Here is a 17,101-nt window from a genome sequence, read left to right as displayed (position 1 = left end):
AATTATATCGCTTCTCTAGTATCAGTTCAGCTTGTCTGGAGACCACGCCTCAGTATCGGCCTTCGACAGAGCTTACTTTATCTCCTGTTGTTTTGTTTTGTCTTGTAATACCCCCACCACACCACCATCACCATCAAAACAATGCCCTATTCAAACGACTCGATGTATATTCCCCCTGTCATTAACATGGTTCATTTAAAAAAAGTGACAAATATTTTATGAAATCTGTCTCTAAAAAAACTGGAGTTATACAGCATAAAACCGTATGGAAGAACAAATCTAATATGGGACAATCTAATTGCGTGTACACTTGCTTAATTGCAATCTTTTTTTCCTCAATGGTTAGAATGTTTGACATTTTTGATTTGTAAAAACAGTGAATGTTCCTTTTTAAGAATATAATACAATGGGGACCACCCCTAGTGAAATCGATTTTATGTGGCATTTTCTTATTTTACCCCTAAGAAATGTATTATCATTTCTGTAATCTTTGCAGGACGACACATCTATGCTTACGGTTCTCATATCGGGGGCCTGTTCCATGTTCAATCGCCTGCCATTCTTACACATGTGACTGTAGTGCAACAGTGTTATCATACTGGCAAGCGTTTATTTTGAAGGCCTGACTAAGCTACCGAATGTCTCTGTCAATGTTGCCCGGTTGGAAGTGATTGTCAATTGTAAACTTTAATTTATATTCCAACAAGTTACATAAGACGTGGGAATCTTTGGGAACCGCAGGATTCTATGAAAAATCGATTATTGATGCATCTTTAATTTATGTATATTGATGCACATACAGTAGGTGCCCTAAAATAAAGGGGCTGGTCGGATCTCTCTGTGAGGTGGCTTGCTGCTGTCAGCGGAATTTTAAAACCGTCTGCATTACATTGCATACAGTAAATAAGTAATCGATTATGGACGTTTACTAATCGATTTTATAATCGCCCTTGTCCAAATTGCGATGCATCTAAAAAACTATTATTTCCCCCTCCTAAGTTAGAGGTTGTTCAGTGACGTTGATCATATTTCAATGTGTTAAGTCCGTGGGACCCACAGGCAGTGATTTGAGTGGATCCAATGGGTCCCCAATTACTTTTTTTATTTTCCTATTTTTTCTATTTCCTATTTATTCTATTTCCTATTCATATGAATTGTAGAATTTATCAGGCAGCCCCTACAGGTCGCACATCGGTGTTATGTGCTAATGCCAAGATTGTATACATTGGCATTTGTGCCGGCAGAAGCATGTTAGAAGCCCTCTGGTCACTAAACCCTGTATGAATGTGGAGTGCATCAGATACGACCGCAAAATTTCCCCAAAATTATACTTTGAGAAATTAAAAGCATTTTGTATTGTAAGTTTAGAATTATATTTAGACTCTGTTTATTTCTACAGGAAAACACGTCAAAATGACTGCATTTGCATGCTTTCAGACACAGCCACACACATCCTAGGTACCTAACAGGTACCTAACAACATGGCCTCATTTAGAAGTCATTATAACATCATTGTTCCCCTTTAAGCTGTGGCACCTGACACTTAGAAACCCCCTGCATCATATAGACCAGGGGTCCTCACACTTTTTCTGCAGGCGAGCTACTTTTCAATTGATAAAGTCGCGGGGATCTACCTCATTCATATATATAATTTATATTTACTTATTTATGAAATATATGTTTTTGTTAACAAGTTAAAGGTGTTTAATGATAATGCAAGCATGTTTAACACATATAGTTAATATTTTTAATAAATTAAAGGTGTTTAATGATAATACAAGAATGTTTAATACATATAGTTAATATTGTTAACAAGTTAAAGGTGTTTAAAGATAATGCAAGCATGTTTAACACATATAGTTAATATTGTTAACAAGTTAAAGGTGTTTAAAGATAATACAAGCATGTTTAACACATAAAGTTAATATTGTTAACAAGTTAAAGGTGTTTAAAGATAATGCAAGCATGTTTAACACCTATAGATTCCTTTCTTTCATGAAGACAAGAATATAAGTTGGTGTATTACCTGATTCTGATGACTTGCTTTGATAGGAATCAGACAGTGGTGCTGATAACGTCCGCATTTTCAAATGGAGGAGAAAAAGTAATCCTTTCTGTCCAATACCACATGAAAGTGGTTGGTTTTTGGCATCTTATTTGTCCAGCTTCCGTACTCCTTTGTATACACTTTACAAGAAATACATTGGCGGCAAACTCCGTAGCTTGCTAGCTTGTGCACGCCAGCTTTCTGAGACTCTTAGCGCAGGCAGGATGAAGTAGAGCTTTTTTTGTGAAGGCAGGAACTGTGCAGTCGGTCTTTGGAGTTTTGACGACAGGTACGGCGCCAGAGTCTGTTGAAATAAAAAGTGTTTCTCGCCTTCATTTTTCTTAATAATGAGCTGGCAGCAGCCAGCGTCATCTCAGAAGACCCTCGGGTCCCGTGAATGTCAATCAAGTGACGAAAGTGACGTCATAGTGAAGATTTATGATCGCTCATTTTTAGGACTATTTTTTTAATGCCTGGCTGGCGATCGACTGACACACCCTCCGTGATCGACCGGTAGCTCGCGATCGACGTAATGAGCACCCCTGATATAGACAAAAGCGTTGGGCTGCACCTACAAGGGAAAATATAAGAAAATGTACTTAGTTGGCTCACCATCTCTGTTTCAGTTCAACCCAAAAGTGTTTAATGGGTTTATTTCAGGATTATTTGCAAGTTCTACAATCCCAACTTCATCCATGGACCTGGACATTAACTATGTTGGATTCAGGGGTAAATGAGATGGTGGATTGATAAATTAAGTTAAATATGTGTGTCTGGATACTGTTGTCTATTTTGAAGTGTGCAAAGGTCGCCACGTGTTTCCTTATGTGACTCGTGAAGAATGTCCAAAACTAATAAACCATACCATACCTACACTGTATATACTGATGGGTGTAAGGGTGTTCACAAGCTCCAAGTTTATGAATGTTTTTAATGAAGGATGTAAATTTTACTGTCATGTTTTTGCCAGACTTTGCTCCTATTTAAAGTGTCTCTTTGGACTGATGGCCTTTAGCCACCCCGGTTGGTAATAAAGAACAATCACGACGTTTACCTTGCTGGCCTGCTTTCGATGTAACCAATGGTTATGAAACTCTCGGGGCCTGAATGAGACTGCCTCGCTGCAAGCTTGGCTTAAAGGATTTTATCTACTTGTACTGTAGCAACAACGAATACCAATAGGTCTTAAATGTGCCTGCTGGGCTCCAAGGGTGGGTAAAGGCCTGGGAAGGTCAGGCGGTTTGGTCCAAGTAAACGATAGGAAGAGTGTACAGTTACATTTTTTTAGGCCAACAGACCTGTGAGAAAGGTGTCCAAGTCTTCATTGCTCGTTTATTTGCGGCCAGCAACATGCTGTGTGGGGGCCGGTGTTGCTGTGAGAACAGAGTGGTTAAACATTCAGAGGTTGAGCATCTTTTGTGCCTCTGATCTAAATCTGAGCTTCTCTTCCACCGCGTTGCTTTCTATCCATCTGATGTATGTTTGCACGGTGTTGCATAGGAGGGCCACCTGCTGTCCAAGTAGTCATCGTTCCAGCTAGCAGGAGTCTTTTAGCTTCGAAACCTGAGTAATATCATGTACATCGTGTTCTTATAGAAATATTTTGACAGCGTGACTAGGGCTGCAATACTATGGCTTAAATAATATTCAGAATTATTTGTATCAATATTTAAGTCATGGTTATTAATTATGTTAGGTAAAACATTGCAAGGCTGTGTGGAATTGTGAATTGTGCTCGGCATCCTGTAATTTGTAATTAAATAGTTTAATAAATAGGCTAAAAAAACGTGATCCATATATTCAAGGACAAATCTTTGTGTTTTTATTCTTTATTAATAATAATATTTCAGCTTTTTCTCTTTACATGATACATTTAGCTCTATTTGACTATTTTTGATGTTTTTTGGGGGGAGGGGTCATAAAAAAAACTGCCACTTTTCATGGGTGGCCCGCATGTCATCAGTTGAATATGCCGCTTGACATTTGATCGTTGGTAGAGTGAAACGTGTATATTAAATGACAAAAAACTAAAATATTGTGTTATTTAGTGTAACTGTTGTACTCGAGTGAAACTTGGCGGAACTTAAAAGTTAACATTTTATTTTAAAATAGCGACGCTAACATGTAGTAGCAACATTACCTCTTGTAAGTAAAGATGTCAGAAGTACACTTCAACATCCTGTTGAGTGCCTACACAAGGTACATCCAGTTCACCAAAAAAAATACATAAAGAAGTTTTTGTACCGTTTCCATTCAAATATTTGTCTTATACAATGGACTATTTACAACCACAGTACCACATTAATACAAATAAGTCACAACATCCTTGAATGCGCAATTACATTTCCGCATTCCCTCAATTCATACACGTGCCGATGCAGGAGGTGCATAAATTCCAATGCAAAGCATGTCTCGGTAGAACACCAGCGAGCGAGGTGGGTGGAGGAAAAAGCCTGATAGCTATCAGTTAGTCCTGCTAGTGCGACTCCAAGGAGACAAACGGAGCAGCGTGTTGTGCAAGCGTCCACACCTGTTGTCATCTAATAACAGCGATGCAATATTTAACATTTAACGCACGCGGAGTAACTGAATAATTTAGTAACAATTGTGGTTGGGTTTTTTTTGTTTTTTTTACTAACAATTTGATTCATTGTCAATGTACCTCACATAGTGCTGTACAATATGGACAAAAATATACTGTATATATTCCACTATAGACAGTTTTATATCCCAAAAATGATATATATCAGTGTTTTATTTTTTTCTTAAAATAAGGGACAAGCGGTAGAAAATGGATAAATGGATGGATCTTTAAACACGCAAAATATATTCCAATTTTACTTGTCTTTTCTACTTTTATTTATAAAGTACATACATAAAGAACAATAAGACAATTAAAAAACTATAAATAGCTTATTTTTTTTGTTTCGACAGTAGATACTCGAGCCATGTATACACATGAATTTAGAGATGCCATCTGTAATTTCTTGTGTCTGCAGGACTGCTTGTCATTAACGGCGTCTTTGGACAACAACTCTGCTCAGCTCAATGAGTGTGTTTTTTTTCCAATGGCTTAGAGGTAATGTTAGTACCATATTTTTCGGATTATAAATCACTCCGGAGTATAAATCGCACCGGCCGAAAATGCATAATAAAGAAGGAAAAAAACATACTGTATATAAGTCGCACTAGAGTATAAATCAAATTTTTTGGGGAAATTTATTTGATAAAATCCAACACCAAGAATAGACATTTGAAAGGCAATTTAAAATGAATAAAGAATAGTGAACAACAGTCTGAATAAGTGTACGTTATATGACTCATAAATAACGAACTGAGAACGTGCCTGGTATGTTAACGTAACATATTATGGTAAGAGTCATTCAAATAACTATAACATATAGAACATGCTATACGTTTACCAAACAATCTGTCACTCCTGATCAATTTTCATAGGTACGGAAGTAGTAGAAGGTAGCATCTTTTTTTTCACAATGCACTTCTGCCATGACCCGCCCCCGCCAAATTTTTATTGGTTGACGTGTGTTTGTGACGATTGCTGATATACGCCTAGTCTCTTACGTGAATGAGATAAATAATATTTGATATTTTACGGTAATGTGTTAATAATTTCTCACACAAGTCGCTCCAGAGTATAAATCGCACCCCCGGCCAAACTATGGAAAAAAAACTGCGATTTATAATCCGAAAAATACGGTACTTTGTCGCATTTTAACATTGCCTCTGTACTGTTTGTGCAATGTCTTTAAGTGATAGACAAGATTAGACGTGTTCACATTGCTAGCAAAGACTCGTTGGCGGCATTCTGCAGCCCTGCGCTAAATTTACACAGAATTTCCATTTTTGCCAGTTGTCGCAGCACGGTGGATTAATTTTGCACAAATCCACATTCTTCCCGTCTAAATTCTGTCTGAGGCTTGTAATCTATAACAGCCTTCTTTCTTTTTACACAATTGATTTGTTGCGCTCCCTGTTTTTCACAACGTTGGTCAGACATTAATACTGTCAGTGTTTTTCTCTGTTTGCTCAGTTCTGACACTGCAAAGGTTTTAAACATTTAGCCATAGCAGAGGTAGTTACAGATAATATATTGCTGTGATTTCCTTTACCATAGTTGTTGTCGCTTGAAAACACTCTATCGAAGCACGTTGCACCTTCTGAAAGAAAACTTTGCAACATCGGGCAAAAGGAATTGAAATTCTATGGCAAATCAGAAAAATGGCTGCTGATGTTTGCCAATATTTTCTTCTAAACCAGCAGTGTACATTAGAGAGGCATGTAGTATTTTTAGTTACATTAAACATTTTGTCTACAACTGTGAAAGAGCAGTGCATGTATTCATCTAACAACTCATTCTGGGCCTCCTACTTTCCTTCATGTCTTTGTAATATTTTTGTCAGTATAGATGTAAAATGTGTATACAATTGTATTCATTATGGTCTTAAAAATGTTTTAAGTTTGACTTGAGGTTGACACCATGTCTTATTTACTTATTTACAATGGTCCAATTATGTTATGCCATGTCTTGATAGTTACCCCTTTAGTTCCTTTTCTCCCCAATTTGGCACACTCCCAATGTTCTACTGTACAACAGGTTCACATGTCCCATCACTTTGTAATACAACAGTCAACTTTCCTAATTGTGTGGCTTGTTATGAACCTCTTTATTTATTGCTATTATACATGATTGTTCTTACCATTAATATGTTTGTGCGTTCATACCCAGGACCAAAGTAAGAAAACTGTGCTTAAGCACAGACAGATCAGCGCGCTCGCACTAGATCTAGACTTTGCTCAAGTGCAGTAGGAATTTGTTTTGAGAGTGTGCATGTGCCCTTAAAGTCCACTAGACTACCCTGAATACCTAGTGTCCCAGATTAGAAAAAAATGGCATTAGGTTAAGGATAGAATCAGCAAATGAAGTTGTGTTAATGACAAAATGTGTATGAGATATTTCACCTCTGCTCCACTTCCAGGGAGCTTGTCAATTTAAACATGACCTTGCAGCCTATTCCTACCGGCACAACCTCTACTTAGAATGCTACTTGCAATTCCACTTGCACATATATTCATTTATAGTAAAGGTTGTAGCTATCCACTACAAATATTGATCTGAAGTCCTTGGTCATGCTTTAGAATCCAGTTGCCATGGTTACACATCCAGACATCATGTGTGCCAACCTGTATGCATGTTCAAAATAAACTTAAACCATCACCATCACCTTAACCACAACCTGTCATGTCAAATTACCACCAATCCCATGTTTGGTCATTGTGCTTGCTTAACTGTTTTTGAGATGTTCCCCTGCTTTAATGGCCTATTTGTTACCCTTCAATCTATCAGTGCTGCCTCAGTTACTCAATCACATGCCCACTTAAAGGGGCTGTTTGCAACTTGCTTACAGTTACATTTTTCAAACCAAAAAATACAACCAGAACACTACTGGCTAGCTTATGTTACCATTAGTGGTTTAACAGCAGACGTTTGTTTTGAAATTGTCTATATTTTTCACAGTTACTATGTTTATGTAATAACATGTATATAAATAAAACAATTATTACAGTTTACAGTGGTCACTCACCCTGTCTCATCAACACACACACACAGGGAGCACGTGTACACATGCAAAAACAGTCCAAGAGAAGCCATAAACAATTTGAAGTAAAGTTTGGATATGATAGCATAGACTTTATTCAACCCACAAAGGGGAAATGATGTGGTTGCAGTGCAGATACAGAAAGCAAAAACAAGAGGTAAACCTCAAAGGACATAAATGACCAAAATATCACAGAGCTGATGCAACCGACTGCCACTCCAGCGGCGCCATTTCTACATACAGCTGCAATAGTAAAACACAACAAACCAAAAAATTTGCAACAAAACAAAAACACCATTTCAACTCCCGCATTTATCATGCCATCCTCTGCTGGGGAGGAAGGCCACACGACCAGAGACGTGGACAGACACAACAAAGCAACAAAGAGTGCCGTCTCCGTCAAAGGCTGGCCACTAGCCATTAGCAAACGTCCGGATCGCGCGAATGAATCTGTTTACGAAGACCAAAATGTCTGATACATGCTCATTCAGCCAGAGCTCCGTGAAGTTTGTCTATGGGGGAATACTTACCACAACACAATTAATCCTCTGATCATATTACAGAAAAGAGCAGTGCGGATCATTCACAACGTTGGTTATTTAGAACATACTCTTAATCTGTTTATGCAATCTAAGTTGCTCAAATTTGATGACCTTGTTAAATATAATACATTAATAATCTTATATAAAGCATTTAACAAATTATTGCCGCCTAATCTACAACGTTTTTTTATAAGACGAGTGCAGGCTCATAACTTGAGAGCCTTTGGATATTTCTTATTGCCGAGAGCTCAAACCACTTGTAAATGTTTTTGTGTGTCTGTATGCGGAGTAAAACTATGGAACAAACTGGACTTACAACACAAGCAATGCTAATCTATTAATCGATTTAAACTATTATACAAACATGGGGTCTGGTTCAAATATAGAGATGAGGGTCTTTAATTTGACCTGCTGCTGTACTCTGTCTCAAAGTGTTAACATGTGCTCAATGTTTCCTTACCATTATTGCTATGTTGTCTATTACCATGGCTGGTATATTCATTATTCCTACATTGTTGATACAAATTATTGTTACCGTGTAATAATTGTTACCTGTGGTAATGATGCAACATCTGTATTATAATCCTTGAACAAAGTAAGAGTGAAACTCATGTGAATAATCATTGAATGGAGAACTGGGGGTAGGATTAAATAAGTTATCTTCTTCCCACTCCCTTCCAGGCAAAACTGGACAATCATGCATTACATACTATACATTACCTTTTGCACTATATTAATTTATATTATGTGTTGTCAACTTTGTACTTTTTTATGTCATTCCCTGAAATAAATAAATAAATGGAAAAAAAAATGAAAAAATTCCCGACACTCAACGCTACTTTGCAACTCCTTCGGTCTCTCCAATAAATGTAATGCGTATGCACGTGTTACGTAGTTGCGTCATTGCGTTCTGGAAGCCGTAAAAGGGCGGGATATAACATTTAAAATACAAACCCCGTTTCCCTATGAGTTGGGAAATTGTGTTAGATGTAAATATAAACGGAATACAATGATTTGCAAATCCTTTTCAACCCAATATTCAATTGAATGCACTACAAAGACAAGATATTTGATGTTCAAACTCATAAACTTTATTATTTTTTTGCAAATACTAATTAACTTAGAATTTCATGGCTGCAACACGTGCCAAAGTAGTTGGGAAAGGGCATGTTCACCACCGTGTTACATGGCCTTTCCTTTTAACAACACTCAGTAAACGTTTGGGAACTGAGGAGACACATTTTTTAAGCTTCTCAGGTGGAATTCTTTCCCATTCTTGCTTGATGTACAGCTTAAGTTGTTCAACAGTCCGGGGTTCTCCGTTATGGTATTTTAGGCTTCATAATGCGCCACACATTTTCAATGGGAGACAGGTCTGGACTACAGGCAGGCCAGTCTAGTACCCGCACTCTTTTGCTATGAAGCCACGTTGATGTAACACGTGGCTTGGCATTGTCTGGCTGAAATAAGCAGGGGCGTCCATGGTAACGTTGCTTGGATGGCAACATATGTTGCTCAAAACCTGTATGTATCTTTCAGCATTAATGGCGCCTTCGTTACGTACGTTACCCATGTCTTGGGCACTAATACACCCCCATACCATCACAGATGCTGGCTTTTACATTTTGCGCCTATAACAATCCGGATGGTTCTTTTCCTCTTTGGTCCGGAGGACACGACGTCCACAGTTTCCAAAAACAATTTGAAATGTGGACTCGTCAGACCACATAACACTTTTCCACTTTGTATCAGTCCATCTTAGATGAGCTCAGGCCCAGCGAAGCCGACGGCGTTTCTGGGTGTTGTTGATAAACGGTTTTTGCCTTGTATAGGAGAGTTTTAACTTGCACTTACAGATGTAGCGACCAACTGTAGTTACTGACAGTAGGTTTCTGAAGTGTTCCTGAGCCCATGTGGTGATATCCTTTACACACTGATGTCGCTTGTTGATGCAGTACCACCTGAGGGATCGAAGGTCACGGGCTTAGCTGCTTACGTGCAGTGATTTCTCCAGATTCTCTGAACCCTTTGATGATATTACGGACGGTAGATGGTGAAATCCCTAAATTCCTTGCAATAGCTGGTTGAGAAAGGTTTTTCTTAAACTGTTCAACAATTTGCTCACGCATTTGTTGACAAAGTGGTGACCCTCGCCCCATCCTTGTTTGTGAATGACTGAGCATTTCATGGAATCTACTTTTATACCCAATCATGGCACCCGCCTGTTCACCTGTGGGATGTTCCAAATAAGTGTTTGATGAGCATTCCTCAACTTTATCAGTACCGTAATTTCCGGACTATAAGCCGCTACTTTTTCCCCTCGTTCTGGTCCCTGCGGCTTATACAAGGGTGCGGCTTATATACGGCCTGTTCTTCTCCGACACCGACGAAGAGGATTTCCGTGGTTTTAGTACACAGGAGAAAGACGATGACACAATGATTAAAGACTGACTTTTCATATACCGGTAGGCTGGTTATTTTGATAACGTACAGGCGAGCACTTTGTATTACTTTTCACCGTTGTATTATTTGTACTCTGCATGAATGCTGTTCGCCATGTCAAAGATGTGAAAGTTTGATTGAATGATTGAAAGATTTATTGTTAATAAATGGGACGCTTTGCATTCCCAAACAGTCATCTCTGTCCCAACAATCCCCTCCGTGGTAGCAGGAACCCCTATATACTACGCTAATTACACATCAAAACCCTGCGGCTTATAGTCGGGTGCGGCTTATATATGGAGCAATCTGTATTTCCCCCTAAATTTAGCTGGTGCGGCTTATAGTCAGGTGCGGCTTATAGTCCGGAAATTACGGTATTTGTTGCCACCTTTCCCAACTTCTTTGTCACGTGTTGCTGGCATCAAATTCTAAAGTTAATGAGAGCTCGCAAAAAAACAATTTTTTATCAGTTTGATCAAATATGTTGTCTTTGTAGCATATTCAACTGAATATGGGTTGAAAATGATTTGCAAATCATTGTATTCCGTTTATATTTACATCTAACACAATTTCCCAACTCATATGGAAACGGGGTTTGTACATAGGAAAGTTAGTACCCTCTAGGCATCTGTAAATATTGCAAAGAGCTCCTTTTAGGTTCTGTTTTTGGTTTCGCCGCACGTTTTCCTCATACTTGTCTCCTGCATGGATGTTATTTTTGGTCAGCTGCCACCCCATCACACAGATGACCATGAAAGTAATTCTGCCTATGTAGCAAAAGTGGTTTAGCAGTGTTTGCACGTGACTCACCACAGCCTCGTGCACCCTGAGACTGCTGGGATACTGTTAGGCAACTAAACTGTGCAATGCTGCCATGCTGCCATGCTGCCATGCTGCATTCAATGTATCCATTAGGAATTAGAATAAATTTGGTTTAAAGCTTTTGTTGTACCGGCATCTAGGAAAGTAACTATATGAAAATTTCCTATCATGGTTATCGTGACCAAAATTATCACGGTTATCATTATTAAAGCGGAACTGTTGAATGTGCTCAAAAATACTTCTAAACACATTGAAATCTTATGACAAAGTTATTTAAAAAAAACAAAAAAAACGTTAAACATTATTTTACGTTTTGTGTTTTTTTACGCTTCACTGATAGTTTTTGTCTTAGTATTTTATCTGTTTTCATAGCTAAGTTTTTTTTTTTTCCTTTTAAATATTTGTTTGTACTGTAAGTAGCGCCTTTTGACTTATTCAATGAAAAACAACAAAATGTATTAATATGATGTAATAGTTCCGGTAGCCATTGTGGTGGCCTACCCTGTTCAGTGGTCCTCAGTGGAACGCATCATAAAAAATCCTCCGTTTCATATTCCTTTGAGTACAGAACAATCCCTCTGGTCTGAGAGAGAACAGCTTGTAGGTTCAATGTGCTCAATTGAAGAGCTTGGTTGCTCAGATAGTAATGTGTTTTAGATTGTGGTATGTTGTTTCTTAATGGGGAAAGTTGTTAATGTGTCTTGTTTTCATGTTAGCATTTAAGATAGTCCAGGAATTTATCAAAGTGCTGTTATCAATTGCAGGTTTTCGAAAAAATGTTATTCAAAACAAGCAGCCTAAGGCCCATCTGTGCAATAATCATGCGGTTTGATCAGCATCTTGATATGCCACATCTGTGAGGTGGGATGGATTATCTTGGCAAAGAAGAAGTGCATACTAACACAGATTTACACAGATATGTGAACAGTATTTGAGAGGGATATGTATTTTGTGTATATAGTAAAAGTTTTTCGGAGAATAAACAAAAGTGTTGCGTTTATATGTTTAAGTATAGATCATACTATACAGTGGAACCTGTAAGGTCGAACACAATCTGTTCAATCTTTTTATCGCTGTTACCCAACAAAGGTTCTGTTGCTGCTGTGCTGTGCAATATACTGGACTTGTTAATAGATGACCATATGGTCAAAGAGGACAACAATTTCCTTTCCACATTCAGTTGTTTTTCTAAATCATTATTAAGGGTAAGACATTTTATTATGTATGAGTATTACAGTTTAAAAAATAACAGCCTCTATAGTTGTCACCTACTTCCAATTAATTTGCAGTTGATATAATATACATCTTTACAGGTGTAAAAGGACCCTCTTTACCTCACCCTACTTTCTTGTTGGTATACTTCTTCTCTACTCATGTTTTCATTTTGGAATAAGTATTGAAAAAAGTTCAAAGAAGCAAAACAGACATTTGGGGCGTGCTTTGACAAAAATGTTTTGAGCTTTCTAAATTATATGACCCATACGGTGTTACTTCCACTGTAAACATAAACATTTATACTGATTTTTAAACAATGACCTATGTGTCACCTGAGTATACACAAATCTTATTTGCTATTTTTCTTTTCACCTAACTTTTTTAAATTAATTTTGCCAAAAAAAACAACCTCTAATTAGTTAATCACTATTTCAGCATTGTCAGCTCTGAAATGCCACTAGTAGTCACTAATAATAATTAATCACTAATCAATTTTGTTTTGACTTAAATCATGTGTGCCCAATTAACTTGTATCTCACCTCCCTGCTCCTTCCTGTCTTTGACCCATCCCTTCTGTTTCACCCTATTCTACCCTTCACTCTTTTTCCTTCACTTCTGTCTCTCTCTCTCTCTCTCTCTCTCTCTCTCTCTCTCTCTCTCTCTCTCTCTCTCTCTCTCTCTCTCTCTCTCTCTCTCTCTCTCTCTCTCTCTCTCTCTCTCGCCCCCCACACAGATGATCCCAGCCGTCCAGATTGACAGGAGTGATGGGATGTGTCAACTAGGTATTTCACCTATCCCAATATTTTCATACTGCAAGCAGAAAGACTAATTTGGCAGAAAAAGCTTGAAATAAACTGGAGTGGGAAGACATATTAGTACCCTCTCCAAATGTCTCTATCCCATTGAAAAATTAGGTTGTGGGGCATTTAATTTCATGTGACAAATTGCAATAAAATTGAATTTGTGCTGAAAATTAATTTTCAAAGAGTGAGGCAGTGAGCGTCCATTCATAGAACATAAATAACATTGGGCCATTGCTACTCTCCATCCTCTGCAGATTTAAACATTTTAAAATTGTGTATTATTTTTGGTACTGTTGTTGCTATGTTATTGTATCCATTAGACATAACAAACAGAAGATCACATATTTGACACAGTTTTTTTTAAATGCATTGTTAAATCTATAGTCACACTTTTTTTTGTCATTTGAAATATTTAAAGACCGCTATGAAATCAAATTTCAGTGATAATTTAAAATCATTGTATCGTGTTTATTTTTTATTTCTTTACTTAACTAGGAAAACAATTCCATCCATCCATCCATCCATTTTCTACCGCTTATTGCCTTCGGGGTCGCGGGGGGCGCTGGAGCCTATCTCAGCTACAATCGGGCGGAAGGCGGGGTACACCCTGGACAAGTCGCCACCTCATCGCAGGGCCAACACAGATAGACAGACAATTCCATTAAGATTAAAAACCTCTTTTTTAAGAGAGTCCTGGCCAAGAGGCAGCAAAGTTACACATACAATTATATTTGCAATCACATTACACATTAAAATGACAGATTGGACATCAAGAAAAACAGTTACAAATAACTGAGCCAGCTTCAAATGCTCTGTTTAGATTTAAAAGCATTTAAGGATAAAAACTGTCTGTTTCCAGTATCTTCATAGCATGTTCCAAGCACAAGTATAGACAAAAGCTTTTATACCCAGCTGTGTGAGCAAAAGTGACAGGGAGCAACAGCTGACCGTTGCATTTCAGTGTATAAGAGTTTGTACTTCTCTCTGTAATCAATGTACAGATGTACATCAGGGCCCATTGTTGGGCTGCGAGTGCTGCCAATAGGGCAGCCAAAATATATCTGTTTTTTAGCTGTGGTCTGTATGTGCCGCAGCGGTACTCAGTTGTAATACACTTTTACAACACTTGTGGCAGTAGTGATGATTTCAAACAAACAGAAGAAGTCATATAGATGCGTTTTGAGCGCAAAAATTTGGACTAAACTGGTCAACCTGTATTTTAATTTCAATCAATCAATCAATGTTTATTTATATAGCCCTAAATCACAAGTGTCTCAAAGGGCTGTACAAGCCACAACGACATCCTCGGTACAGAGCCCACATACGGGCAAGGAAAAACTCACCCCAGTGGGACGTCGGTGAATGACTATGAGAAACCTTGGAGAGGACCGCATATGTGGGTAACCCCCCCCCCCCCTCTAGGGGAGACCGAAAGCAATGGATGTCGAGTGGGTCTGACATAACATTGTGAAAGTCCAGTCCACAGTGGATCCAACACATCAGCGGGAGTCCAGTCCACAGCGGGGCCAACAGGAAACCATCCCGAGCGGAGACGGGTCAGCAGCGCAGAGATGTCCCCAACCGATGCACAGGCTAGTGGTCCACCCGGGGTCCCGACTCTGGACAGCCAGCACTTCATCCATGGCCACCGGACCTATGCAACTCCCCCTCGCAAGGGACAGGGGAGAAGAGGAGAGAAGAAAAGAAACGGCAGATCAACTGGTCTAAAAAAGGGGGGGTCTATTTAAAGGCTAGATTATACAAATGAGTTTTAAGATGGGACTTAAATGCTTCTACTGAGGTAGCATCTCTAACTGTTACCGGGAGGGCATTCCAGAGTACTGGAGCCCGAATAGAAAATGCTCTATAGCCCGCAGACTTTTTTTTGGCGCTGGGAATCACTAATAAGCCGGAGTTCTTTGAACGCAGATTTCTTGTCGGGACATATGGTACAATACAATCGGCGAGATAGGCTGGAGCTAAACCGTGTAGTATTTTATACGTAAGTAGTAAAACCTTAAAGTCGCATCTTAAGTGCACAGGAAGCCAGTGCAAGTGAGCCAGTATAGGCGTAATATGATCAAACTTTCTTGTTTTTGTCAAAAGCCTTGCAGCCGCATTTTGTACCAACTGTAATCTTTTAATGCTAGACATAGGGAGACCCGAAAATAAAACGTTACAGTAATCGAGACGAGACGTAACGAACGCATGAATAATGATCTCAGCGTCGCTAGTGGACAAGATGGAACGAATTTTAGCGATATTACGGAGATGAAAGAAGGCCGTTTTAGTAACACTCTTAATGTGTGACTCAAACGAGAGAGTTGGGTCGAAGATAATACCCAGAATCTTTACCGAGTCGCCTTGTTTAATTGTTTGGTTGTCAAATGTTAAGGTGGTATTATTAAATAGATGTTGGTGTCTAGCAGGACCGATAATCAGCATTTCCGTTTTCTTAGCGTTGAGTTGCAAAAAGTTAGCGGACATCCATTGTTTAATTTCATTAAGACACGCCTCCAGCTGACTACAATCCGGCGTGTTGGTCAGCTTTAGGGGCATGTAGAGTTGAGTGTCATCAGCATAACAGTGAAAGCTAACACCATACTTGCGTATGATGTCACCCAGCGGCAGCATGTAAATACTAAAGAGTGCAGGGCCAAGAACCGAACCCTGGGGAACTCCGCACGTTACCTTGACATAGTCCGAGGTCACATTGTTATGGGAGACGCACTGCATCCTGTCAGTAAGATAAGAGTTAAACCAAGACAAGGCTAAGTCTGACATACCAATACGTGTTTTGATACGCTCTAATAAAATATTATGATCGACGGTATCGAAAGCGGCGCTAAGATCAAGAAGCAGCAACATAGATGACGCATCAGAATCCATCGTTAGCAATAGATCATTAGTCATTTTTGCAAGGGCTGTCTCCGTAGAGTGATTTGCCCTGAAACCGGATTGAAAAGGTTCACAGAGATTGTTAGTCACTAAGTGTTCATTTAGCTGCTGTGCAACAATTTTTTCGAGAATTTTGGAAATAAACGGAAGGTGGGAGACCGGTCGGTAGTTTACCATGAGGTCAGGATCGAGGTTAGGTCTTTTGAGCAGAGGATGAATAACCGCTTTTTTGAATGCTAGGGGAACAGTGCCGGAGGAAAGTGATAAGTTTATAATATTTAACACTGATGGACCTAATAATACTAACAGTTCCTTGATAAGTTTCCCAGGAAGTGGGTCAAGTAAACATGTTGTTTGTTTTATCCCACTTACACGCTGTAATAATTCCTCTAATGTTATTTCATCAAAAATAGAGAGACTATTTTGGAGGGCAGTGTCCGTCGTATATACAGTCGTATTTGTGTTAATAGAACCCAGTTGTAGCTGGGATGCGTTGTCTTTAATCTCCTTTCTAATGAGTTCAATTTTCTTATTAAAGAAATTCATAAAATCATCTGCCGAGTGGGTGGAGCTACTGGGAGGAGTCCTTTGTTGGGTTAGCGATGCTACTGTACTAAACAGAAATTTAGGATCGTTTTTGTTGAGGCGGATGAGATTTGAGTAGTATTTAGCTTTAGCTAAGGTAAGCATGCGTTTATAAGTTATTAAACTATC

General features: G+C 38.7%; 1 protein-coding gene across 3 annotated transcripts in view; it reads left to right on the top strand.

Annotated features, from left to right (window-relative positions):
• slc23a2 (solute carrier family 23 member 2) overlaps positions 1–17,101 on the top strand; it is a 130,066-nt gene that overhangs the window by 56,794 nt on the left and 56,171 nt on the right. For 2 of the 3 annotated variants that reach the window (XM_062025610.1, XM_062025611.1), the window contains exon 2: positions 13,420–13,468. The exons of the other annotated variant lie outside the window; for it this stretch is intronic. In XM_062025610.1, coding sequence (XP_061881594.1) covers positions 13,420–13,468 — 49 coding nt within the window. The remainder of the gene's footprint in view (positions 1–13,419; positions 13,469–17,101) is intronic. 3 annotated transcript variants of the gene reach the window in all.

Source organism: Entelurus aequoreus, linkage group LG17 (assembly GCF_033978785.1).
Source record: "Entelurus aequoreus isolate RoL-2023_Sb linkage group LG17, RoL_Eaeq_v1.1, whole genome shotgun sequence".
In the NCBI taxonomy this organism is placed as follows: Eukaryota; Metazoa; Chordata; class Actinopteri; order Syngnathiformes; family Syngnathidae; genus Entelurus; species Entelurus aequoreus.
Note: the sequence above shows the minus strand (reverse complement) of the source record. Positions and strands in the feature narration are given on the sequence as shown.